This window comes from Psittacula echo (assembly GCF_963264785.1).
Source record: "Psittacula echo genome assembly, chromosome: 21".
In the NCBI taxonomy this organism is placed as follows: domain Eukaryota; kingdom Metazoa; phylum Chordata; class Aves; order Psittaciformes; family Psittacidae; genus Psittacula; species Psittacula echo.
The window spans coordinates 924,506-952,232 of record NC_137757.1 but is presented as its reverse complement, the minus strand read 5'-3'; the positions used below and the strand labels follow the sequence as shown (position 1 = coordinate 952,232).

Sequence of the window (27,727 nt, the reverse complement as noted above, 5' to 3'; positions counted from 1 at the left end):
GTGCAGCGGCGGCAGGAACGGGGATGAAAAGGACTTTGTCCCACGGGATGCCCAGCCCTGCAGCGCCGGGATTGGGGCTGACAGCAGTTTTTCCTGCTCTGGATGAACAATTCCAGGGCATTCAAAGATGAGATTTGCCTAAAGACATCCGGTTATGCAGAGCTGAGGGTGCCTGGAGAGACAGGAGGTTTTGTTATTAGCAGCGAGCACTCTGTTGGTAACCGCCCCATCGGAGCTGCATTTGGGTGCTTACTACAGGGCGCTTGGCTCCAGCGCTGGGTCACAGCGTTTGAGCCGCCGGGGCAGGAGCTGGGCCCGAGGGACACCCGGTGCCACCCCGGGGTGTCTCCAGCGCCAGTGCCCGGGTGCAGCGAGCTCAGGCAGCCAGAACAAAGACCCGGAGCAGCGCCGGTGCTGCGAAGGAAGCGAAGCCCCTGTGTGTGCCATGGCCCGGGCCCCGTGTGAGGGCTGGGACCGCCCGGTGCCGTTTGGGCACACTTTAAACGGGCAAACGGTTTAATTTCGCTCTGACGTTTGGCCCAACTCTCCCGCGCGTTTCCCTGCCCGGCCCCTCAGCCCCTGTCCTGAACAGCGCGGGAGAACGGGCTGGAAGGGCCGCTCGGAAAGGAAGTTTTGTGCCGCTCTGGCTCGGCGGGGCCGGGAAGGGGGGTTCGGGGCTTTCACACACCCGCGGGCCTTCGGCCTCCGCCAGGCCCAAGCCGGCCGCTCCCAGACGTTCGCTCATCGGGCACCGCACCAGGAGCGGGCGCGGCCTCACCCCGGGCCTGTCCCGGGCCCTGCCCGCCGGGCCCAGCCTCCCCTCGGGCTCCGCTGCCCGCGGCCCCACACGGGCCCCGGTGCCCCTCAGAGCCGGCCCCGCCCCATCAGGCTCCGCCCCCCGGGCTCTGACCCCGCCTCCCGGAGCTGGCCCCTCCTCCCCGGTCGGGCGCCGGGGCGGGGCGGGCGCAGTCGCGCGCAGGCGATCGCACGGTGCCGGTGTCGCGGTCCCGGTGGCGGCGGCGGGGCTGGAGCATGGCGCTGTCCGTGCCGGTCAACGGGCTCAAGGAGGGCGACAGGGAGCCCGTCATCGAGCTCTTCGTCAAGGTGAGGCGGCGGGAGGGGGGTCCCGTCCGCTCCCGCCGCGGCTCCCCTCGCGGCGCGCGCTCCGGCCGTTGCGCGCCGCCGTTTTCCCGCCCGCGGGCTCCGCGCTCGCTCGGCGGCTCCGCGGGGGCTCCGGTACCGCCGCGCGGGGACCCCGTTTGCAGCCCGCGGGGCTCTGCTCAGGGCGGCGCCGGGCCCGGCCGCGGGTGACGCCCCGCCGCGCTGCGGGGCCGCCGCGCACAAAAGGGCCTTTGGGCGGGGAGGGGCCGGCAGAGACCGGCGCGGCGCCGGGGCCGTGTGTGCGGGCGGGAGCGCGAAGCTCGGGCAGGGCCCCTCGGAGAAGTTGCCGGAAGATTCTTCCCCAGAGCCAAGCGGGGCAGCGCCCGGCGGGACCGGGGCGGGGGGCGGGCACTGAGCGGCCCCCGATCACCCCCCCCAGCCCCGCGCTGTGTGCCCGGAGCGGGCTGGCAGGAGCGAAGCCGCAAGTTCGTGTTCCCCCAGCCCCGCCGAGCTCTGCGCTCGTGTGGAACCCGGCGGGTAAAGGCATCGCCGGGGCTTCTCCCAGGCGGGAGGGATGGGGATGCCTTGTGCTGCCCTGGTCTGGCGCTGAGACCACAGATACCATTTGCCGTCTCCACATGATTTGCATTCACGTACTGCGGTATGATGCAATGTTTTGCATCCTCCAGGGCTCTAGTGATGCAGCATCTTACTTTTACCTCATAGCTAAAGTGTGGAGAGTCAGTGGTGTCAGCCTCTGCTTCTGTGCTTCAGCTCACTTTGAAGAAAGCCTCTAGGAAAGAAGTATTTTACTTCTTCAGATGAAGTTTCTTTCTGTTGCAGTGAGAAAATAATGGGAAATCTTCATCTGGGTTCTTGAGCATCACTTAGCGTGACATGATAAACATGAAAACTTGCAGCAGATTAGGTGGAGCCTTGAGTATAAGCCATTAAATACAGATTTTATATCCTAAATGGTACTCTAAAAATAGTGATTTTTGTCCCATTTCAGACCTCTAAGTAGCATTGAGAGGCAGTAACAGGAAAAGCGTTACAGTGGAGGATTCCAGACCTGATTTTACTGCGAATATTTAGGTTCTTGGTGTCGAGGTTAGAACTCCCTGGTACAGCAATTAAGTTCCAGATCACTTTGAATTATTTATAGCAGTACTTCTTTCGTTTGCCAACTTCTCTTCATCTGTCCTGAAGTTTGTTGGCCAATTTTTCTTCCTTTTAGACAAATTAGAGCAGCGATTGATGGCAGGAGGATTTGGGGGAAGAAGCTTTGTGGGCCTGTTTAATGAGGATATTTTATGCTTGAGGAGTAGCGTGGAAGAAGGTGTAAAATCAGTTGTGAGAAAGATGTGTTGGTTCTGACTAAATCGGTATCGGACCAGTGGAGATGTAAGAGGATATGAAAGGGGAGTTTTTCTGTCTCTCTCAGTTAAAACTTCTTTACTGGCATGGATTTATGGAGACTGTATTTCGAATTATTGGCATTATAGTATCTCCCTCAAGGAAGCCTTTTCCTAGCGCTAGGAGTGACTGCTGCAAGCTGTGTGCTGCCTGCCTTCGGGCGAGAGTTCAGGTTAAAGAAGCAGTTATTCTTGTCTGCCTTCATGATCTTCAGGTAAAGGTCATTTCCCTGTAAAATCCTGCAGAGGAAGAACACTCCCACCCAGCAGACAGACCAGAATAGTTTCATCTGGGTGTTGCTGCCTGTCCCACGCTTTATTGAAGCTGTTAGGTGTTATCAGAACAGGGGTTTTGTCAAGGTCTTGTTTGCTGCCTGTCTCCTTGAGATGGTCACTTCAGAAAATGCCCGCAGAACACGTATGGTTATTATTCAATAGAACTAACAGTGGCTGCTTGAAGAGCAGCAGATCTTGGCTTAGTGATTTCCCCCTGTGTAAGTGGGAAGCTCAGTGTCTGCTTTTCAGGTGCACGGTTTTTACCTAGAAAACATCTGAAGTTTCGGAGTCCGTGTCAGAGTATTTCCCCATGCAGCTGATCACTTCCCAAAGAGCACGTGGGGTCTGGCTTCTACCTGTGCACTGTTGGTCAGCAAAGCTCTTCACAGAGAGGTAGTGGAAAGGCTTCTTGACCAAAAAAGAAACCTCTGCCAAGTGCCTGCGGCTGAAGGGTGGTGACTGCATGACCTGTGTACAAAGGATTGTAGCAGCCAGACCGAGATGAAACAAAGGTATGGATTAAAGCTTGAGAAACAAACCTGTGAAGCAGGAGAAGCTGTTTGGCTTCGTGCCCGAAATGTTGGGTTTGAATCTTGTTAAATTGTGATCAGTAACAAAATAGGATGGGCACAGCATGGGGAGGAGTGCGCACATGGTTGCGTTTCAGCTGTGAATAACTACATAGGGCTGTTTGTCACCAGCAAAACGCTTTGATTTAGTCAAGAAGACAGTGTGTCTTGCTGGAAGTATGATTCTCATAGTCTGTGATAGCATATGTGTAGAATTCAGGTACTTGGGTAAGAAAATGCATTGCAATGCTGAAATGGAGGTGAATGATCTGTTTCCTGGTCTGCTGTAATGAGCAGCTTCAGCAGCTTTCTCATTGCCGTGCTGGTGGGCTGCCTGGGGTCTCTTGAACTAACTGTAAATGTTTTTCAAGCCTTTCCTCTGGGAGCTGATGAGGAGGATATGGTGATGGATCCTTTTTCGTTTGGATTCCTCCTGTGCTCACGTTTTATTAATGAGGGAGGCTGCTTCCATTGTCTCACAGGGATGTTTTTATGTGCCCTGGTGGCATTTTAGAATGAAGACTCTGCTGTTGCAAGTGTGCACGTGGAGACCTGAGCGTTGTGATCTGAATACTCTTCAGCCACTTGTAAGAGCTGCAATTTAGTTGAGTGTGTGGGTTTTATTGTAGATAAAAAGTGTGGTGGAGAGACTTGGCCAAATAGAACCACTCATCTGAGGCAACCACAGCACAGAGCTGAGGAAACTACTCGTGCAGGTTCTTTAGGATGGTGTACAAAGGAGATGGGGATGGAAGCTGCTCAAAGCTCAGCCCTTGGTTTTAAAGGACAGTCAGGGTTGTGTTCTGCTTGGGGGAGCAGGGTGAAGACACAGGTATCAACAAGTTAAAGAAAAAAACCCCACAAACAAGAAATCCGTAGTTGGAGATCTGCTGGCATGAGACTGGCTATGGGAGATGTTGGTAACCATTGAGGAAGCTGCTCTCTCCAGCTGTATAACATGGGAATACTTGCAGGTCAGACCTTGGATTTCTGGCAGCTTCCAATAATGTCATTGTGAAACTGAGCACCTGTTTTGAAAATCAGATGGCGTCCGCTTCTGTTTGCTGTGAATGGTGCTGTCAGTAGAAAACCCCTGTGACTTCCCATGTAACAAATCCCCTGCTCTGAGCGCTCCCGATGGTCATCCAGAAGCTTGGCTGCGCTTTTGTCCCTCAACTAAACAGAAATTTGGCAGGTGAGTTGCTGTGGTCTGGGCTCTGGGTCCGCTTTGTTCAGTTCAGGGTTGGAGCCTGGGTCAGGGGCTGCAGGCTGGGTGCTCCTCATCTCCAGCAGCAGGCTGGGGGTCAGCTCAGCGCGGGGTGAGAGGAGCGTGAGTTGTTTGAATCACACACGGTCGGGTCTGCTGTTGTTTCGCGATTGACTGTGTGTGTTCTTACATCGTTCTGGAGCGGTGTAGCTGCTGCAGGTTGGTTTATTACAAACCATCCCATGTTCTTGTTCGTTATCTTTTGTTTTTTCCAGCTACAGTATAGCTGTAAAATAAAAAGGAACATCGATACAAGGGAATAACAGGAATAGAGACACGCAGCATTCCTCTCAGAGCAGTCTTGCCAGGGGCAGGCTTATCACTCGATAATCCTATTGCATCAGTCTCCTCCTTAGGTACCAGGTCATCCTTTGCAGGCTTGATGTAATAACCCCAGCACCTGGGAACTTGCTCAGTCTGCCTTTGATGAGTGTTTGGTAGAGACAGCAAACTTCCATGGGTGGCTTAGTTCTTGTGAGCAAACACTGGAGCATTGTAAAGGATCCCTTTATAAACTGAGGCGTAACCATCTTGTTATATCCTGTGCTCAGCTGTTTGAACCAGGCCTTTTCCTCCTTTGGCCACCAAACTGTATTCCTTTAAATTCTGCCTGGGAAAGTTCTCGTAGCCAGGAACATCCTTGGCTTTTTGATTTGAATCTGCTTGCCAGTACAGAAACTGGTGCACTTGGTATGACACGGTTTAAAAGGACAGGGATGGTCTCAAGTGTAAATGTTAAACTTTTTGCAACCCATTGGAAAGTCAGCTCCTTGGAAAACTCCTGGCAATCATTTTCGAAGGGATTACACAGATGGGTTAGCTTTTTCTTCAGTCAGAAATTGCCTCTGAATGCACCTGAACAGTAATGGTCATATCCACTGGCATCTATCTTCCCCTTTCCAATGATTAACGCATAGCTCAGACTGTCAAGAGAACTTGGGGTTTCCTTTGCAGCTGAATTCTGTCTGGCCCAGTGCTCACAGCTGGGAAATGCCTCTGGCTGTGCACTGAAGGCCTAAAGGGGAAAGAGAAGGTGATGTGTGGAGCATGTATGGTGGGATGAACTCTGGGGGCTGGAACCTGTCCAGAGTCAGGGGTAAACGTAGATGGAGGATCTGAGCACTCTGAGTCTTGTTCCTGATGCTCGTGCGTGTCAGACCGTGACTGTGTGCACGCAGTAAGGAATTCCCAGAACACGCTTATCACCAAAGTTCTTGTGAAGGAATTTGAAGGGAATGAGACTCCTCCTAAAAGAGGTGCCTCGTCTGTATGGAAAGATAGCTGCTGGTTGGGAAGTAACGTGGAGACATGGGGAATATTGATGTAAATTCCGTTTCACTGTCCAGAACTGGGTGGAAGGGTCTGGTAATCTTCCAGTGGGCAGCACCGTGGCACTGTTAGCTTGCTAAGGAGTTGGTAATCATTACCCGAGAGCCTGCAGTGACTCAGTTACTGTCTAGTCTTTCACTGCTTATCCTGACCTAATCTTGTGGAAGGAAACAGTGAGGCAAGAAAGTTCTTCAGTTGAAAAGTATGACTGTATCTTATAATGGGAACAGGGTGAGCAGAGAAGTTGGTTCTGGAGCTGAGCTTGTGGCTTGCTGATGGCCGTGTCCTCTTGCAAAACGGTGTTTGGGAATTCTTTGGACTTCTAGCTAAATAGTAAGCTGTGTACTTTGGAAAAGGACTTTTGTACTCTGAGACTGCAAGTTTGATTTTTAAAGGTGTACATTGGTTAAAAGGGACAGAAAGAGCCCTGGGCCGTCGTTTTCTCCCCAGTATATTCAGATTCTCTTTTAAATGAGACATTTGCTGTGATTGACCAACACAGGGCTCCCACGTTTTTGTAACAGCGCTACATCAGTTCCAAGTGCTGGCTGGGCTGGACAGGCTGTTTAGAAATCCCCAGGAACTGCTTTTATGCCAGGATAACTGCGCGGCATCACTTGGTTCGTTGTCTCCCTTGGGTTTTTGGATGTTCTTTCACCCCGCAGCTGATGGGCCCCTGCGCGGTGCAGTTGTGTAAAACCTTGACTGGACAGTGGCAGAAAGCTTTGTCTGCCAGTGGGGACATGGAGCTTCAGCATTTGGCATGAGACAGCAGCCTTCAGGAGGATGCTTGGGCTGCAGGCTGACCGCCCGTGCAAAAATAACTTACATCTGTACTTGTTACCCATCTAATTTGGTTTTTATCTTCACAGCTCTCTGCACATAACCCACAATCGACCAGCTTATTGTCCTGGTGGAATCTGATGGGTTTGTTAGCATGGTCTTCATTTCAGGTACTCACTCTGTGCTCATTTGTTGTATGAAGAGATGGTGAACATTTTAACAGCTAAAGCATCCAAACCCAAAATCGTTATGTTGCCTTGATAGGAACTTAAATGGAGCTTTGGCTTCAGGAGCTTTAAATTCTTTCTTCAGGATATTCTTTTCCTAAAAAAGATAAGGGTGGGGTTTTTTGAACCTTGTTTTGAGTTTGTTTTATCTGTATTTCAGGTCAAAGGTGCATTTGTGGCACAATGTGATTTTTAGGGCTCTGAATACTATGTTTGTTTGTGCTCGGGTGAAAGACATAAGCTAAGCCCCTATTAACTACAGATGTCTTTGTGTGCAGGTTCTCTGAGAGTTCAGACCTATTCCTTGTATTGTTGGCTAGACAAAGGGCAAGGAACTTTGCACGAGGAAAGGAAATGACTTCGTTCTGTGCACTGAATGTCCATATTAGGTATAAACTAAATATAGGAGTGTAATCCAGGAGTGAAGTCATAGCTGTGTATTTTCATGGGAAGAGCTAATGAGATCAGTTAGCGCTACTGGACCAGCCTCAGTTTTTGGCTCTGGTCCCCCATTACTATTTGGCTGGAGTTTGATGGGCTGTACTTGGGAGAGCTGCTTTTCTAAATCAAGGAAATCAGTTTTTACGTGGTTTTGTCTAAAAATAAAATCAAAGCAAGCAGAAGTATATTTCTGTAGCCTTTCAGAGTGATGCATGAACTGCCCCAGTGAGACGCGCTGTACTGGAGCTGAATGAGATAAGGCAAAGTGTCCCAAAGGAGGAAGTTCCACTCTGCATCTGGAGAGCTTGGATACCATCTCCCAAGGGATGTCGGATTCAGTCATAGGGGGTCTTTTAGCAATGGAGTTGCATGTTGCGTGCATTGGAACCAGAAGCAGTGGAGTGCAAGTTTTCCTCAAAACCTTTGTTCTCTAGTGCTCTAAAATGAAAACTCCAATGCCATTTTCAGTCTAAAGTAACGTTTTCCCTTGCTAGAGCTCTCGAATATGCTGTTAGCAGGGGATGAAGGTTCAAAGCTGCAGCTCTCTCAGTGAGTTTTGAGGATTGGAGCCATTTCTTTGTCCATTGGCAGGTTCTTCAGTGACGTTGCTCTTTACATTGGAGGCAGTTGGGGCTTTAGCTGGATTCCTGATTTTATCCGAGTTGGGAAGCTCCCAGGTGGTTGCTGTTGGACTGGCACCTTGACATGGCACTCACTTGTGCATCCTGCCCCTGGTGGGGCTCAGCCTCAGCCCAGCCACCTGAGGACCTGGTGGCTGGACAAGGAGCAGTGCCCAGGGTGAGGTTGGAGCGGCTCATCGTCACTCCTCTCTGCTAATCTGCCCAGCCTTGCTCATCAGTAAGAAAGCTGGAGAAGAGGGGCTTTGGACAAGGGCCTGTAGGGACAGGCCAAGGGGAACGGCTTTAACCTGCCCGAGGGGAGACTGAGATGAGCTCTTAGGCAGAAGCTCTTCCCTGTGAGGGTGCTGAGGCGCTGGCACAGGGTGCCCAGAGAAGCTGTGGCTGCCCCATCCCTGGCAGTGTTCAAGGCCAGGTTGGACGCAGGGGCTTGGAGCAAGCTGCTCCAGTGGAAGGGGTCCCTGCCCGTGGCAGGGGTTGGAGCTGGAGGGGCTTTAAGGTCCCTTCCAACAGAAACCAAGCTGGGATTCTATGATATTACCCCTGGAAATTAGGTTATAAACTGCCATAGGCAGGGTTCTTTATGTCCTGCAAAGAGATGTGTGTTCAAACATGTGTGTTACATTCCGAGCTGAAAACGTTACTTGGCCTTCTGAGCCCCAGTGACAAGGTTTGCAGTTCTTTGCTGTGATTTTTATAGATGCTTCATTATTGGGGGGGGAGGGAAGGAGCGGAAGGGTTGGAATTAAGTGTGTTGGGCTGTGGCCAAAGCACCCACAGTACTTTTAACAAATGCAGTATCTGTGTTGGGAGAGAACCGTTGCCCTATGCAGTGCCTGTTCCAGGTCCATGCGCAAGTTTCAACCTCTATAAAAGAAACCCTTAGTACTATATAGTTAGTTGCCTGCTTACAGTTTCCTGCTAGAATAGTGCAAGAATGTGTCAAGCTGTTACCCAGCAAATTTTAGTCAGTTTGGTGCTGTTTGAGGCTTGTTCCCACCGGATCACTTTGTTAAAGGCATTGCCACTGGTGTAGCAGGGACAGCAGAGAGGAGATGCCAGGGTTCTGCCCTTCATGAGTAATCTCATTTTCCTGTGTCAGGCTTGGAGGTGGTCCACAATAATCCCCAGTTTTTGTGTTTAGGTCATTAAGTTAATTTCTTCACCAAAGAAAATGGTGGTTAGGATTTAATGCACGTTTTGATTCTGCCTCTTCATCTGATTCTCCCGAAGGATGAACATGGGGTAATTTCTTCTCTCCAAAGAACTGGAAGCGCTTAATTAATTTCTGCTTGAATAGTGAAGTTACTTTAATAGATCATGAAGATCCCATAGCTTTTTCCCAAAGATTTACAGTGAGAATTGGGTAGCAATGAGCAAGAGTTGCAGGAAGTGCAAGACAAGTCTGTAATGATTTCATTAGGAACAGCATCATAGGGCTTAAAAATAGCATCATCCCCCAGTGGTCAGCTGCTGTTAGCCAAATGTCTGACAGTGGTTGCTTATCAGAACAGTAATGACAGAAGAGGCTACTTTAGGGGCTGATGACCATTCCTTTCCCTGGTGTCACAGCCACGTCTCCAGTCAGTGCAGGGAGCTCAGTCTGAAGATTTTTGAGTTTCCAGGAATTGCAGCCGATGTGGAAGCTGGGTTGGTTACAAACTGCACAGCGATGGGACAGCTTGTCAGGAGGCAGTGGTAGCTGAGGGTGCTGGTCCTTGGGGTTTGGTGTCCGTCGGCACATAGATAACACAGACTCGTCATCTTGGGCTCTTTGTGTTTGCAGTTAATCCAAGGTGTAAGCACTGGCCTTATGCTTTTTGTTCTCTGGTTTTCCTATGTTTTACTTACAGGCTTGGCTGTTCAAGGCAGTGGTGATTACTTAACTTGTTCTACAGAACTAAAACTGGGCTGTGTGTGGTGGTTGTGATTGGAGAGTTGAAGTCTGACTTGGTTCAGTGTTACCAGACTTTTTAAAGTTCCCTTATAAAGGTGAGATAAAGGGGTCACACTGATGGGTGTAGTTCATATGAAGATACAAGTGTGCTATAGGTGCTGCAAGCTTAATTTGGAGCTTTCTGAGGTCAGCTGTATCCAGCCCGGAGATCAGTGTACACTCATTTTAGGTGGCCCATAGTGAGGGGCTTGCTTATCTTGTCACTTCCTTTAGGCAAACAAGTTACCTTCTGTGTTTAAAAGCATCCAAAAGGCACTGGGGAAACCCGTGGTGGAGGTTAGTTAATACTGCCATTGGAAACAGGATCTCATGGGGAAGGCCTGGTGCGGTGGGAGAGCCCTTCTCATGCTGTCTGTGGAGCTCATCTGACCACTTAACACAAGGACCAAAGGGAGGTTTGAAGGAAGAGCTGTGTGAGATGCCAAACTGCTTCCTTTGAGTGAGGAGAGTGATGGTAGATGTTTTATTTGGAATCTTCTTCACATTGTAGAAGTATCGCAGGAGTTTCCTTGCTTGTCAGAGATGTTTAATAGTGTGAATAAATCTTCTTAATGGTTGCTGCAAGCTTATTTTGTTCTTGGACTGAATCTTCAGTGACTTTTTAACTTATGTTAGCAGTAAATGAGGAGCATAGATGTGTGTCATAGGTGGTTCCCGGGCCTTTTTCATCCATCCTTCACATGGATGTGGTGATAACAGCTCTCGCCAGCCAGTTATTAAAGCAGGCGGATGTTTCTGCGGTGTTTATGGCTTGAACATGCTCATTGGTGTATTGGGAGAAGGGACCAGACGTGCTGGAGGAGTTGTCCAGGGTTGCTGTGGGGTTTGTGCTGCCGCTGCTGTTCTGGTGATGTTTGACTGATGGAGACGGCACAGGAAAGGGGAGGTGGCCAGTGGCAGTGTCCCTTTCATCTCGTCACCCCTCGGATTAAATCTGCCTGAACCAGATTTAGGTAATTGCAGAGTTCAGGGCTCGATTCCAGTTTGCTCCCTGATTTGTTCCTCCCCTAAAACCACAAACCAATTCCCTTCTCAAACTAACGCATCTGAAAGGTGAGAATGAATTGAACACTGTATTGCAGACAACGCTTTCCCAGTCCCAATCTTGCTCCTTGTTACCCGTTCTCTTCTTTTGCATGATGGGTCATGAATATTTCAGACGTTGGAACCCTTTCAGATGTTTTGGCTTGCAGAGTGAATGCTCACGCAGAACATCCCTGCAGCTCATCCATCAGCCTGGACAGAAACCCCGAGCGATCAGGAGAGTGGCACCGTACGGAGCAGCCCTTTGGGGTTGCCTCTCCTACTGTAGGGTCCTTTCATGGACATAATTCTGTACAGCTTATTGGAAAATGCTGCTCCATAGACAGCCTGGAATTGTGTTTATTCAGCTTGGCAAGATAAAGGTCTGAGCAGATGCTGCAAGGATTTAGACTGATGTTACCAAGCCGTTTTCAGTGTTCACATGTGGAACATTAAACCACCCCTTTCTGTATTCTTTATTGTTTCATCTCTGGAGTTTGGACTTGCTTCATGTTTTTCACTGTGCTCATTTACCCTGAACCGTTTCCTCTCCCAACAGTAATCCCAACAGGATTATTATTAGTTTCCTCATTTTGGGATGAGTTTACTGTTCATGAAACATGCAGGAGTGCTTGTTACCTGCCGGTTTGGGGTAAGGGGTGCACATTGTGCTGTTTCTCTCACGTAGGTGTTTCTTTTTCCGTTAGAACCAAGGTGTTTAGAGATTGCCGAGTTCAAAATCTGCACATAGCAGCCTCCGTTGGTTTTCTTTCCCCAGTCGGATTATTCATTGGAGCACTGATCTTGTAGGCTTTGCAGATTTCTGGTTCAGGGAAGTGCGGACCTTGGCGCTATAATCAGACAGCTCTAGTGGTTGTCCTTGATGGGAGGCATCCTGGAAGATGCTTCTGAAACGAGTTTTTCCCTCTTCAGCCAAACTTTATTTCTTCCCGCCTCTGGTAGGTCAAATCTGGGAGAGATTCCCGTGATAATTCTAGATAAATTAGGAAATGGGCTTCTACCGTTCTGCCCTTGTCTTCAGTCTCATTCACGTAGGCAAAGGCTGAGCTGTATGACACTTCTCATCAAATGCACTTTACTGTTATTTCTGCAGTCATTTGAGCCAGTTTGGGGAGCTTGCAGTGTGCTCCTCTTGCCTGGTTGTTCTTCAGAAGCAGGACTCTCTCACATGTATGATCACTGTCCTCTCTCACATGTATGATCACTGTCCTCTCTCACATGTATGATCGCTGTCCTCTCTCACGTGTATGATCACTGTCCTCTCTCACATGTATGATCACTGTCCTCTCTCACATGTATGATCGCTGTCCTCTCTCACGTGTATGATCACTGTCCTCTCTCACATGTATGATCGCTGTCCTCTCTCACGTGTATGATCACTGTCCTCTCTCACATGTATGATCGCTGTCCTCTCTCACATGTATGATCGCTGTCCTCTCTCACATGTATGATCACTGTCCTCTCTCACGTGTATGATCGCTGTCCTCTCTCACGTGTATGATCGCTGTCCTCTCTCACGTGTATGATCACTGTCCTCTCTCACATGTATGATCACTGTCCTCTCTCACATGTATGATCACTGTCCTCTCTCACATGTATGATCACTGTCCTCTCTCACATGTATGATCGCTGTCCTCTCTCACGTGTATGATCGCTGTCCTCTCACGTGTATGATCGCTGTCCTCTCTCACGTGTATGATCACTGTCCTCTCTCACATGTATGATCACTGTCCTCTCTCACGTGTATGATCGCTGTCCTCTCTCACGTGTATGATCACTGTCCTCTCTCACGTGTATGATCACTGTCCTCTCTCACATGTATGATCACTGTCCTCTCTCACATGTATGATCACTGTCCTCTCTCACATGTATGATCGCTGTCCTCTCTCACGTGTATGATCGCTGTCCTCTCACGTGTATGATCACTGTCCTCTCTCACGTGTATGATCACTGTCCTCTCTCACGTGTATGATCACTGTCCTCTCTCACGTGTATGATCGCTGTCCTCTCTCACGTGTATGATCGCTGTCCTCTCTCACGTGTATGATCACTGTCCTCTCTCACGTGTATGATCACTGTCCTCTCTCACGTGTATGATCACTGTCCTCTCTCACATGTATGATCACTTAAATTCTCTGGGTTTTATGGGAAAACCAATCACATTTGAATGAAATCACTGCTTCGGGGAAGCAGAAAGAATTTGAGATAAAAACTCAAAGCTTCTTGGTATAGAATGAATATAATTTTGTTGAATGAACAAATAATCTGGGTTTACTCTGGTGGTGATGAGGATTAGACACTGAAGACCTGATTATTATGGCCTGAATTCAAAGATAAGGCAGATAGGTTTCTGGCTGCTAAGAGTGGACCTGAACAACAGTCATTACATGGTTAACCCTGGCATGACTGGTCAAATAGTGTTTCAGGGTATTCTTGAAGATTTCAAGGTTTACAACTCTTTTCCAGTGCAGAAAACCAGTCAGAACTGACTCAGAGACATGTCAGCCAAAGTCATCTTCCTCCGAACAAGATCCGTATATGATTGAAGGAGAACAACGTGAGCACCACCAGCGTGGTGTTGCCCTTGATGACTGCTTGTAACAGCTGTAGCTCAAAGTGCATCATGTACAAGGAGGTAGAAAATGGGCCTCTCGGGCAAACAGTTACATAGCAGAATTCCTGGGCTCCAGAGCACTGAAGCCAAAAGTTTCTTGGCATTCTGACTGCATTCCATCTCCAGTATGTGCTCAGAATAACTTGGGACTTTTTGGAGCAGAAGTGGGACAAACGTTTGAATGTAGACATGAGTCTGTGCTCAGTTTAGCTGTTCAGCTGCAGCTTTGGAAGTGCATTAGGTTTTGTTCAAAGTGCTGTATGTTAGTGGGCTGTAACACCTTCCTCTGATTCAGATAATCCTCAAAGTGTGGCTTGCTTAAGCAAAAGCAGATGCTGTTTGTTGGTTGTTCATCTTGAACGTTACACTTGTGTTAGGAGAGAAGCAACGTTTTGGTACGAGTTGGCATTACAGTCTGAGTGCATTTGGCCTTTTTTGGTCCTTGCTGGTCGCTTTGGTTTTGGCTTAGGACAATGGACCTTAATGGAAGCCCCGGTTCAATGCTGTGCTTTAAATTTTAAGCAACTTTTTGTTCTAATTTGGAGCTGTTGTTGTGGCAGCAGAGCAGTTCCAAAGTCTGTTTGATATAAAAATGTTTAACATCTCTGTCATTGACATGATTCGTTTTTCCTGTGCCCTTGACCCTTATTTTGCTGATGCTGCTTGTTCCGATCACACTGACAGGTCGCAGAGCCTGGGCAGCCAAAGACTTGCTTGCTGTTGTAACTAACTCCTGAGTTTAGGACGAGCCCTGCAGTTTTCTAATAGGGAATCTTCCTATTTGCTTCTGTCTGTTTTGTGCATGGAGGAACCCTTTTGCTTTTGCATCTGTTGTGCCACTGAAGCTGTTTCTGTAGCTGTTGAAGTTGCCATAAAACTTGAAGACTGAGACAAGTTCTGAATCAAAGAACGGTTTCTGCTTCGAGGTGTGAATTAGCCTGGGCAGGACAAAAACACATTTTCCTTAGATGGGATGAAGTGTTGTCTTTTCCAATATTGTTTTACAAAGGTAGATAAGTATAAATCTACATTGGCATAATTTACCTGTGTAAACACAGTAATATGACTGTAGGGTCATATTCGGAGATAGACACAGCTATCTGGAGGGATGGCGTTGCAGTTAAATATTAACAGCCATAAAAGCATACAGTTACTGGAAATAGACTGCAGAGGGAAGTCTTTGTGTAAGCATTTTGTGAGGTAGGAGCACACTGCTCCATGTAGTAGGTAGAATCCTTACAGCAGTTATGTGCTCAGTCCTTGGGTACAGCCCTTCCCCTTGGGTACCTCTGCTTCTGAATGCCCTGTGCTTACTGAACATAGCTGGTTGCTGTCATTTCTGAGGGGTACAGCCAGCATGTCCTGCAATATGTTTTAAAATGGCCAAGGGAACTGCTAATAGAAATAATGAAAGAATTACCCAGGTTTTGATAATTGTACTCACTAAAGTTATTTTGGAAGTGATACTACTAAGCAAAGTCCTTTGCAACTGGTCTAAGTGGAGTAGGGTGAAGATACTGGGACATGTGTGGCTGTTTTAACTACCGAGTCAGTCTTCTTTTCAGAGGATTGAATTTTATAACAAGATTCAAGGTTTCCATGCCTAATTCTAGCCCACTAAAACTAAAATTTTCCAACTCAGCAATACATACTTCATTGTCAGAGCAATCATGAGATGCATGCCATCACTGGCTGCCCTGGAGTGGCTTACTGTTGCTCTGTAATGGACCTTTGTTGTGGTAGGACAAAGACTTATTGATCTATTGCCTATAAAAAGTGGCTTTGGAATATTACTTTATTGTCAGTGAAGTCTCTATGTACTTACAGTTATGTCTTTCCTTACAACACCTGCAGTACAATAAAGATCCTTAGTTCCTGGTTGCAGTTGGCTCGCTGTAGCATCGCACAATGGGGGTATAAGCAATGAACTGGAAGATGACTTCAATTGATTAGCTATGGCTTGTAGAAGAAGGAAAATGTAATAATAAACAACAAAGAACAATACAGACATTGGGAAACTGCCATCAGGAGGTGTGGCTGCTCAGGCTGGTGTCATTAGCTGCCCTTTCTGGACTGTTGAGAGCAGTTGGATCATCCTCAGTGTGAAAGATAACTTACTTTGTTGCCTGAGGACTTGTTTTGGTAGATTCTGAGAGCAGCTGCTAGAGGCCATGACAAGTAAATAGGTTAGTTGACTTCAGAACTGTGCAGATTTCACTGTTAGAAAGCTGTCCTTATGTCTGCAGCAGAAAGTCATTGGAGGGTACAAGTATTTAAGGGAGAAAACCCAAACTACAGACCACCCCTCCAAAACACTGTGAAAAGGATGCAGAAATATTCTGGGGATGCTCATTTTTGTGCATTATATGGAGAAACCTCGAGGGTATCTGATTCAGGAGCATCAGCAAAGGAGTGCAGCTGCAAAATGGTGCTGGGTTTGACTGAGCTTGTTAGGTCTTTGGAAGAGTTAGCGATGTGAAGACTGTGCAGGCAGTAAACCCCCTGGCTTGTTACTTGTTACTTTAGCCTGTCTTCATTAAAGAGGTTTCAGTAATTGTAAGCATGTGTAGATGGCCCAGTCCTACCTTCTAATGCATTATTTGTTCTCTTCTGCAGGCTGGCAGCGATGGAGAGAGCATAGGAAACTGCCCCTTTTCCCAGAGGCTGTTCATGATCCTTTGGCTGAAGGGAGTGGTGTTCAGCGTCACAACAGTTGACCTGAAGAGGTAAGAAACAGTTGGTTTATTTGACAGGCAAACGCACGGTGTGCTTGGTGTAATAAGTGTTTGTTTGTGGCTTCTAACTCTTGCATGGCTCATTTTTGGAAAGTAGAAAGAAAATCTGTCTTCTCAAATACCAAGAGGCAACCTCGTTGTGAATGGTGCATGCACAGATGGTCGGTTGTATCTGTAACCAAGAGAATGGGTCTGATTAAATTCTCTTGTTTGCTATGATGCTCTTGGGTGAAACTAACAGCAGACGTGAAGTCTCTGAGAACAAAATCCTACTGACTTCACATTTAGATCCTGCAAGTGAAGACTGCTGAATGGGTATTTGAGATCAGCCAGTCTTTGATCAAATCTGCAATGATTCTATGGTAACTGCCACCAATAATGTGCAGCCTACTCCCCTGTTTAAAGGTTTTAAAATCATACTGCTTATTATGGGGTAAGAACAACAACAACGTGACAATATCCATCCGGGAGGTAAATATGAGTGAAATAAAGTGAAATGGGTAGGAACAAAATGTAAAATATTCTGCCGTTGCATAGCATAGCCAGATATGTCCTGATGCCGTGTGGCACCTAAATTGCAACTTCTCCATCAATGAAATGAATACCTTGGTGGCTGAGAACGGGGAAATGTGAATCCAGGAGTTAATTTCCTGAGCTTGGGTGCGCTTTTATTAGAAGTGCTAAGATGCTAAATTCAGCAGGGGCCTTGTGTTTGGTTTTGGTGTGAAGTCCTGTTTTCGGAGCACTAATGGCACGGTAGTCATGGAACTCGGTGGAGAGAGGCGGGACTGCCAGTGCTCACAAACCTGATTTTCAGAAAGCAAGCCAACGGCAACACTCGCTGTTCTCCAGCGGATCAAGGGTGAAAGGTGTCAGGAGGAAATCGCCCTGCCTGGCTTAACCTCTTCTTGTCACTTGAAGGAGCTGACTTGTTTTGATGTTTTTAAATCACTGACGTTGCTGTTTCAGTGCTGGCCGCCAGTGTTAAGTGTTTCCATGTGTAGTAAGGCTGAGACCACTCGGAAGGGAAGGAAGCAGCTTTTGTTAACTGTGTGCAGGGCAGAGATCTTCTCTGGCCAGTGTGGGATTTTACTGCAGATACAACTGTTGCTGCCAGCACGCATAAACCAACTGGATCACATCTTCCATTTAGCACTGCCTGTGGCTTGGGGAAGCCTCTGGAGTAGAACCAGTGCTTGGGTTCTGCTTGTAGCTTGGGCATTCTCATAACGAAGGTGTTATTTAACCTGCTGCAGTTACTGGGGTGGGGGGGTGACAAGGTTGAAAGAGAGATTTTATTCTTGGAAGCATTTTTACTGCTGAAACAGTTTGAGAGATGCCATTAAAATGTCAAAGATACCTGATAGACTTGCCTTTGTTTGTGTCCCCTTGGCAACTTGGAGTTAAGTTGGATGGGGGCATGGGATGTAAAACTAACTTTTAGAATATAAATTGATTGCAGATGCTTAAAATCGTCTTTTCTTACACAAGGAAAGCTTTTCCCCCTCCCTTTTTTTTTTTACTGGAGAGGAGAAAACACAGAATACAAAATACAAATACAAAATAGGAGCTAAATGTTGCCTTAATACTTCTAATGCTGTCACAAGAAACGGCTGTTACAAGTACATTATTCAAGCCAATCACCCCCTCTTCTTTTTGTCCCTGATACAGACACAGACTTGTTGAGGAAAGGGTAGTAATGGACTTAAGCAGCTGAATTAATTTCACTTGCAAACCATGCTTTTGCCTTCCAGCCCAACTAGTGCCCAACAGTGAGGCAAGCTCTGTCTTTTGTGAGGCTTAAAAGGTCCCGGTTGGGTACAAAAGTTCACAAGTAACTTGGACACAGGAAAAACTGAGTCTGATCCCGCTGACTGTGGTGTGTATTTTTCCTTCCATAACTGCCTCAGACACCATGCTGTGCTGACAGAGGAACCTTTTGCAGTTCTCAGTTCCACTCCGAAGACCCAAAAATATGTGCATAGGCAAAGGCAGTGGGACGTGCCACCCTGCCAGAGGAATGGTGTGTTTCTTCCTCTGGGTCAGTCACACAGAGGCTTTATTCTTTCCCTTTCCAGAAGCAGTGTTTCAGTGCTCAGAGACTGGACTTGTTCAGTGACTCGAGCAGAGCTGCAGTACATAAACCATTTGTTGGGCTTGTAGCAACCTTCAGAGCCAGCTTGTGTTCAGTTACGTTTTGAAATCCCATTTTAAACATCTTGATGGTGTGGTTTTACAGTTACGTTGACAGGCAAAGATTAAGGGATTAGTCAATATTACAGCCTGCCCAGAGGCAAATGCAGCTTCAGCAGTGTAAGATGCTGCCTGGGAACTGGAGATGGGGGGTTCATTGCTGGCATTTGTTTCCACATTACACGTGTGGCAGTACTTGTGCAATGTGTAGAGCACGTTGGGGCTGGCTTTTGTCTGAGCATCAAGAAATGATTTGCATGCTGACCGCTCTTCTGGTTTGTGGCAAAGCCATGAAATGTTCATACCTTACCCCTGGTGCTGAAGAGCCTGCCCACTTCATTAGCTGGTGATAGCCAGGTATTGATTACATGGCCCTACATCATTACATGATCACATGCCCCGGTAAGCTCTGGGGCAGGTCCCAGCTGTGTGGAGCTGTTTGCAGTGTTGGTTATGGGAGTCTGTGGGGTTTGGTTGGTGGGGTTTTTGTTTTGCCTTTTAAAAACAGTGTCCAGGTTTATCCCTGCTTTAAAATCAATATTTTTAATTGCCTTCTTGTTTGGCTCTTAAGGGAAGTTGTGCCCTTAGGCTTACAAGGACACTCCTGTGTACTCGTGGTGCTCTAAGGGCTGTGGCTTGTATGTGGTAAACCAGGGCTTGCTCATGATCTCCTGGCAGGAGCAGGAACTGGAAGTCAGACCCTATCTTACATTTGAGCTCCAGCCGTGGGGTGTTCCTGTGCTTTCAGGTGGCCACACTGGCCTGGCAGGAGGGGTTAATAAGATGCTCTGGGATCCTCGAGACACGCTCTGGTTCTTTGGCAAACTCTTTTGGTTCGTTCAGTAGACCAGGTTGTTTCTGAAATGAACCCTTTCCCTTGGCCGTGTTGCTGCAGATCCGGTGGGCCTGCCTCTGTTTGCGTTGAGCACAGCATTCCTTTTGAGGAATTTTATCGAGCCAACAGAGAAGTTGGAAGGGAGCCACGGTGACTTCCTGTAATTGTTGTGGGTTGCAGGGCTGTATTTAAATGAAGTGCAAAGCTACTTAGAGCATTAACCGATGACAGGCTTTGAAATCCTAAAAGTAAGAGGGCGATGGCAGCTATGAGTGAGAAATAACTTCTTGGAAGCTTGAAAACGGTGAAATTCTTGTATTCATGAGACTTGTGTCACCTGGCTAAAGCAGAGGGTTTACTGTTAAGTATGAAAATCCATTTTCCTACTGTTTGACACACACTGCCCGGTGCTCCTGTCTCCTCAGTGTGCTTTGGCACTACAAGCTGTTGCTGTTTGCCTGCTTAAAGGCTCAGCAGTGGGCAGGAGGTGAATTCTGGCTGCGGATCCTGGGTTTGTAAGGAATTGAGAGCAGCATCTCTAGAGGATAAACCTATAAACTGTGCTGGGTTAGAGTCTGAGCGCTCTCCCTGCGAGTGCTGCTCCTCATGCTGCCAGAGTGACTGTGTCTGTGGCTGTTACCGGTCTGCTTTCTCTGCCCAGTACAGCCAGGAGGGTTTCATGAGCTGGAGGTCCAGTATCCACTAAACCCTGTTCCTGGGTGCCTGATGCTGGCTCAGAAGCGTGGCCGCATTATACAAAGAACAGACCCAGTTCAAGGGTTATGGTCTGGTTTGGATTTGCTCGAACAGTAACAAAGGGGCAACTTTCTTTTGGCAGACTTCCTGCTGGATCAGGAAGCTTTAAGCATCGTTTTAAACATGATGTTTAAGCATCTGTCAGCTGGTCTAGAACCAGATTTTGTGTGCACATAGTAAATGGTTTACACATACTGCTCTGTATCAGACTTGCTTCTTTCCAGCAAAGCTCTGTGTAAAGGGGGAGGATTATCACTGATCACAGATTATGCTATATATAAACTGTACTGCAGATCTTGGGAAAGAGAGAGCGTGTTGGTGTGCTGGGTGTATATATATCCCCCTGCTAGACAACATTATACCAACTTGAGAAAAAACATAGCCAGAGGTAGGAGGAAGCAGTTGGTCTTAAGCATCTGAAATGAAGTGGTATCAAGTGTATATTCAACATGCTGATCAAGCTGTAAACTTGCTTTTAAAAAAGAAAACTGGTGATACATGTGTATATATATATATATATATATAAAACTACAAGGATGTGCAAACCTCAGGCGGTGCTTTTATGACTATAGCAATGGAAGCTGGCCGCGGATGTCCCGTGCTTACTCGTGCGTTGTGTTTCACCCCAGGAAACCAGCAGACCTTCAAAACCTGGCTCCAGGCACTCATCCGCCCTTCATCACTTATAATGGTGAAGTGAAAACGGATGTGAATAAGATTGAGGAGTTCCTGGAAGATGTTTTGGCTCCACCCAAGTAAGTGTTAAAATGATAATTTGTCCCCTTAGAATAGAGGGAGTGTTCTCAAAGGGGTTTTCTGCACGAGTTATGGTGTTCTTCATCATCAGTAAACTGAAGACAGACACTGAAAGTAGCTCAGTCAAATAAGTAGCTTGTCAAATCTTCCCTCCCTTCAGTTCCCTCATCTTTACGTTAAAAGCAGTTTTTCTTTTGATGGTTAATATGATGAGCATCAATCTGCTAGGAGCGATGTGCTGTAGATCTTCTTCTTTCTCCTTTTTAGGTACCTAAAGCTTTCACCAAAGCATCCCGAATCCAACACTGCTGGAATGGATATATTTGCCAAATTTTCTGCCTTTATAAAAAATTCCAGACCAGAAGCTAACGAAGGTAGGTTTGGGCAGATAACTGCACACCTTGGGTTTTCCAGCGCAGCTTTACTGTGGAGTGTCTCAATGACAAATCTTCCTTCATGTTGAGGGGCACTTGAATCAAACCTGTGGTTTAATGCTCAGAGACAAAGATTTCAATGCTTCCAAAGAGGACTTATTCAGGCTGTGTCCAGCCACAGTTCCAGCAGGGTGTGAATGGTTTGTCAATGTCCTGGCACTGAAACTTCCCTATGCAACAGCCACTCAAAACTCTTGAACTAAGTAGAAGTGATTTTAACACCCAGAACCGAATTCCATGCCGAGTTTGCGTCATGCTGCCATGGTGGTGGTGTTGCCAAGCCTTTGCTGTGAGGCCTTTCCACACCCTTGGGTGTTTGAGGGTTCCCATTCTGAGTTCTGAGTTACGTTCATGTTGCTTTATTCAAAGGATTAAGACCTTTCTGTGTGGAGAGAACACAGATGGAAGGAGAGAGATCAATAACAGCAGAAGAATGCACAATTAGACCTTTAAATAGTTCAGGACAAATCTTTTGTCCTCAATGTAGGTGGAGGGAAGAGAGTCAGGGAATGGGAATGCTCCTTTTGCTGTGCTTCAGATGGAGAGAGGTTTGCGACCAGCTAAGAAGTAGTTTTGATTCCATGGGGTGTGCTGCCCTCTGGTGCTGGATCCCACACAGCTCCTCGGCAGCTTGTGTCTACTCCGAGCTGGTGGGGGAGCACGGGGCATTAAACAGATTATGTGCAAATGAATATAAACCCTAGCAGAGCTTAATTCTGATTAGCTTAAGCCACTTAGGAGTAGTCTTAAGAAGCTGACATAAGCCACTTTTTAAGCCAAAAATAAACGCTTGTGGACAGTTGTATTTTCAGTTGGTGCAAGCTCACGTATAAACCAGCTTCTAAACAACCTGCATCAAAGTGATATCTCAAGGGATCTGGTTCAGTTTGGGTGTCACTGGGGAGCACAAAGGCAGCTCCAGCAGCAGTGCTGCCACAAAAACTGCACACGGGTTGAAAACCTTTCAGTGTCTGTGCTGGGTCGTGCAGTGATTGGGGCTTGGGTTTCAGATCTGCTGCAAATATCAAGATTCTAAATGACAGTTTGCTTTGAAATGAGTGGTTTGGTTTTCTTCCTGGTTTTAAAACCTGTTCCTTCCTCTGTAGCCTTAGAACGTGGCCTCCTGAAAACCCTCCAGAAACTGGACGAGTATCTGAACTCTCCTCTTCCCGATGAGATAGATGAAAATAGCATGGAGGATATAACAGTTTCTACCCGCAAGTTCTTGGATGGTAATGAGATGACGCTAGCAGACTGCAACTTGCTACCCAAACTGCACATTGTCAAGGTAAATGCTTTATATGTTGTTATGTGACAATGAAGGACAAAATGCTGATGTTTATGACATTCTTGAGTCTAATTTCAACTGTTTGTAAGCTCCTGTGTAAGTTTAACTACAGCATTAAGAGTGGATGAAATTGCATAAGATTTGGGTAATTCACAAGGGCTTCAGGGGTCGAGCAGGTGAATCCAGTGGAGGTGTGAACCAGTCATCAGATGGTGATAGGCACAAGCCAAAACCTGTTTTACTGCACTGACCAGTGTGGTCGCAGAGGTTGCAACATGTAGAAGAATGAGGCAGAAGAAGGCAGGTGAACGATGTGTTAATGGTTGAAGTGCACATCTTCTCGTGTCTGTACAGAAAACTGCTCTGTTGACAGCAAAGTAAAGGCACAGTGTGAAATACAAGGATTGTTATGTAAAAAATAGAAGTTGGAAGTCTAGAAAGAGGAAGCTGAGGTTAACTGCAGGAGGGAAGATGTGCCTGTGCAGTCCTGATTGGAGTTCATTTCACCATCTCCAGTTATCCTTGTCAGCTCTGTACTGCAGATGGAGCCACAGATTAAGTTTCTGCCTGGGTGCAGCAGTGTTTCGTTTGGGGAAACCAGGGATAGGAACGAAGGGAGGCAGGGTGCTGCCAGGTCCAGGCCTGTCCCAGAGGGACGTGTTCTCCTGACTGGAAGTGACTATGTACCATGTTGAAGGACAACTACATGGGCGAATGACAAGGGATGGACAAGTGGTTGAAGATGAAGGATGTAAATTCATAATCCAATTCTTTTGTTCTAGGTGGTGGCCAAAAAATACCGCAACTTTGAGATTCCCAAGGAAATGACAGGGATTTGGAGATACCTGACAAATGCTTACAGCAGGGATGAATTCACCAATACCTGTCCTGGAGACAAAGAAATTGAAATAGCGTACAGTGATGTAGCCAAGAGACTCACCAAGTAAACAGCACTTGCAAAAGAGATGACTTCTTGCATATTCCATAACAAGGCTTCTAACAGACTGCTCTTTTCGTATAAGATAGCAATTTTTTTTGCATGAACTTGCAGTTATTCAAAGTTATGGTGGATAGACCAGGTACAGTAATTACCTAAAGTTTGCAGACTTAATTATAGGCTTGTTTTTCCTTACCTCCTTTCACAGCACGTATGAATATCATTAATGCAGTTATGTTAATGTTGCACCGGGGTGACTCTAGGTTCTTCACTATGAAGGGTTCTCTTGCCCCTGCTGCTTTCCTTTGCAAACATTTGGTCCCTGTCTACGAATTGGTTTAGGAATCTGTCTGGCTATATGGTACAAGGAATATTTATGTATTTTGGAGTTTATTGCTTTTCCAGAAGATCTACACACAATTGTCATACCTGACATGTTGAACTGTACCTGCTTGTCTATCTATTTTACATAGAGAAGGGAACTTACTGCCCAGAAGAGCCACTTGCAGAATATTTGACAACTCTTTTTAACAAAGAAAAAAGTACTCTTGGATTTGAAATCTCAGCAGTGGTTGAGGATAAGCTCAAGTGAGCAACTCAGATTTGAATGACTTCAAGCACGAGGGAAGTTTGAACCTAGGCTGAGTGCTGTCGCAGGAAGCTCACCGTTCAGGGTTATTTAGTTGTGTCTTCAAGAGCTTGATGACATTAAAAAAACCAAACCAAAAACTTCATTTGTTTTAAAATTGGCAGCTGATGCTTGTCCGGAAGAATCTGTTCCCCTTAAAACTGCAAGTGGCTTTCTTTTTGGCAGTTAAGGGCTTTCATTTTGTATAGGTCTTTCTGGTGATATTTACTTACAAAATCTGTGCTGTGTAACCCAAGTACCTGTAAACGTTAGTGCTGGTTGGAAATAGCTGCTGTCTGTGGTGAATAGCAGTGCAATGATTAGTGATGGAGACTGAACACTGACAGCCACTAAAGTGGGGTCTTCGGGGAGCTTTGTAAAGCTGTTTCTTTCCTGAAGAAAGCTGAAGTGACCTTTAAAGATAACATTTGCCTTAAATTCTAGTATGCATTTTTTTCCTGAAAGGAAATCCATGAATTACTCTTGTAAAGCAATGGTGCGTGGAATCCCGTCCTCTCCATGGAACCTCTCCTGATTGTTGGTCTGTGCACCTGGACTGCAATTCTGCATGGTCATAATCATTGCACTACTATGACAGAAGCTTTTTACATTAGCACTGAGGAATAGCACTACAAGTTTTATAAACACAATTTTCAAGTCTTTCTAAAGCAGGGAGGAGTTTTCTTGTTTAGAACTGATGATTTTGATGCATGGAAGAAACTGCTAGGTTATTTTTAAAGACCATCATAAACAGCTCCAAAGAACACTAGACTTATATGCCTATTTTTTTGTAAAGATACTTTTGTATTTAACTGATTTTAGAAGCTGGAAAGTGCTATTCCTGGTAAGTTGTCATTGGAATATTTAACATTCTGCAATAACATGGAAATGCTCACATAAACACTTTTATACACTAATTTTTTTGGTAAGCACTGGCTTTATGAAAACCAGCCTGACTTTTCTAAGCGTCCTGCTTTTGCTACTTTATATACCCATGAAGTTAGTTTGTCGTAGAAGAGATAGAGTACAAGATCCATATTTGTATACATGGCTTGTGGTGCCTTGTCTCGCCTTCCTAGAGCTAGAGTTCCTATCTAAAGGCAGTTAGCAATTCTGTTACGTGTCTTTTGAAGATGACCATAGATACACTTAGACCCTATTAGGATTTATTACAGGGGTGTTTAGGCCCAGGAAGACAATTCTGCAGAGTGACCACTGTAGCCTTTTAATGATTACTGTGTTCTAAAGTCATGTTCTCATCCTGAATAAACGTTCTCAGCCATAATAATCCTCTGTAGGGGTTCAGTCTTTGCTACAACGTGACATCTAGAGAAGAGAATTACTTCCTTATTTGCTAAATAACATTTTTAATGACACATTAGGGTAAAAAAACCCCAACCCAACTCAGCCCTCATTGGTTTGGTGCTCTTTGCCATCATCCAGCTAACCTTTAAAACCAAGAACATAGGAAGCAATGTGATTGTGGCATATCCTTGTGAAGTTTTAAACTCTAAATCCTCCATCAGGATGGCCCTTGGAAGCTGTCCAAGGCGTAGGGATTGGGCCTTCCTCCTTTTAAAAGCAAAGTAGCCCTTGTGTGCACACTGCGGACAGCAGGCGCTTTTTGTGTGAGCATAAAGTGCTTCCATGCGTGTTGTGGTGCTCACTGCCTGTGTGTCAATGCAGACACTTCCCTTGTTAAATACCAGGCTTGTTGTCTCTTACAGATAATATATTCTCTCTACTTTTGTAGGCAATCTTCAAACAATTGTAATATGTTCTATTCGGCGTTAAGTACTTTAATGATTGTGTCTGAAAGCTTGTAAACAAAGTTAAAGCTCTCGCTGTAACTAATGTATTTCTTATCTCAGTACAATGGAGTAGTGAGGGCCTTTCCCTTGTAGGTGGAATTCAGATGAGGACCGGGTTCGTGATTGAGGCAGTTACCGCAGGAGAGCCCTCAACTGTCCTGCGTGGAAGGAGTCGGTACCTTGTAGCTTCCTCCTGCAGTTGTGTGTGTTGTGGCAGGGGCTGCCCAGCCTCTTGCCGGCTTCAGCAGGGGCCAGGGCTCCCCGGAGAGCAGCTCCCACCTCTGTAGGTGATCCCTGAAGGAGCAGAGTGGAGCTGGGGTGGTGTGGCACAGGCTCAGCGTCTGGTGTGGGCAGAGCCCTTTCATCTGGCCCCAATCACCAGCGCTATGTTAATTAAAAAAGCCCTTTCATAACTATGTAAATTCTTGACTTCTGTCAACTTGTTTACAATCTGATCTTTAAATGCATTTTTAATTTCATCAAACAGCAATTAATCTACCCCCTGTTTAAATTTAAAATGATGCTTCTAGCCCCTTCTGCAATTTAAAAACAGCAGTTACCCTTTCAAGTAGGCATTCCAGTTTGCAAGTTGGCTGCGTGTATTAGCATGCTGAATAACTTACTTTATTCTCAAGCTGAAATATGCTGAAATTCCCATTAAAACAGGTGACTTGTGTATTTCCTGAACATAAAGGGAAAACCCATCATCGTCACCCTGGTTTTGTGTGGGAGAACAGATTCTAGTATATGCATGGGGTTGTTTTAATTCTTGACGAAGCTTCCCTTCTTGACGAGGTTGCTTCTGTGTAGGAGCTGCCTGTGAACTCCTGAAGCCATTTCATGCACTCCAGAGCTCTTCTGTGCTTCTGCTGTTGGCTGCTGTCTGTAAGTGTCCCTCAGCCAGTCACAGCCTCGCTCCTACCTTTCCATTTTCCCATCAAATTGGTGTTTTTTCCGCAAGGGGCATGTTCCAACCGATTTGAGAGTTGCTGCAGCTCCCCGATAAGAAGCGAGATGTAATCAAGTTCTTATGCTAAAGCAGCAAATTAGCATTTGGTATCAAAGGAGCACAAACATGAATAAATTGAAGATGCTTGAGCCAAACCCACTGATGCCTATCTCAGCGTAGAACAAAAAGTGGCGAAGTACAGTCAACTTCTCTTTACTCTTTGCCACTCAGAGCACTATCAGAACACATCAATTAATATTTTCAGAAGAAGGCTTTATCCCAAGTGAAAACGATTCCATCTGCCTCAGAAGCTGTGCCACCCGCTATTACATTTTGTGTCTGGAGGGGATGGGGGCTGGGAGGGCAGGGGAGCAGAACAGGCTATCGAGGCTCCTGAGACAGGACAGCAGTGTTGGAGCGTTGTTTGCAGAAATACTTGAAGAGTTGATACACTTTGTTGTAGTTTGCTTTTGTCTTTCCCTCTCTGGAACATCTTTTACAGAGATACCAGTATCCTGCTGGCAGCTATTGTTAAATAAAATTATATTTTCACTACCAAGCAGACCTTTCTCTTCTTTCCCAAGCCTGTAGTTCTCGCCTGTGTAAGCTCTGACCTGACCGTGCTCTGCTGAACCACGGAGCAAAACTGTGCAGAAACTATAGTGTCAAGTTTTGGCTTTCTGTTTTTCCAGTGTGGTGTGATTTAAGGCAGAAGATGTTGTTTCTATCATTCTAACCCATTGT

The 27,727-nt window shown here is 46.4% G+C and overlaps 1 protein-coding gene across 1 annotated transcript; it reads left to right on the top strand.

Moving 5' to 3' along the window:
• Window positions 1-969: 969 nt before the first annotated feature.
• CLIC4 (chloride intracellular channel 4) lies at window positions 970-27,301 on the top strand. Its single transcript, XM_080632510.1, has 6 exons — window positions 970-1,104; window positions 16,278-16,387; window positions 20,810-20,935; window positions 21,204-21,310; window positions 22,477-22,658; window positions 23,441-27,301. Exons 1-6 carry the CDS (start codon window positions 1,033-1,035, stop codon window positions 23,603-23,605), a joined length of 762 nt encoding a protein of 253 aa, XP_080488636.1. The 5' UTR covers window positions 970-1,032; the 3' UTR covers window positions 23,606-27,301.
• Window positions 27,302-27,727: the final 426 nt, after the last annotated feature.

Bases quoted from the DNA above. Each gene is read 5' to 3' on its own strand.
- CLIC4 (XM_080632510.1), top strand. From the start codon at position 1,033: ATGGCGCTGTCCGTGCCGGTCAACGGGCTCAAGGAGGGCGACAGGGAG. The intron at 1,105-16,277 runs GTGAGGCGGCGG...TCTCTTCTGCAG, and splicing joins TCATCGAGCTCTTCGTCAAG to GCTGGCAGCGATGGAGAGAG. The intron at 20,936-21,203 runs GTAAGTGTTAAA...TCTCCTTTTTAG, and splicing joins GATGTTTTGGCTCCACCCAA to GTACCTAAAGCTTTCACCAA.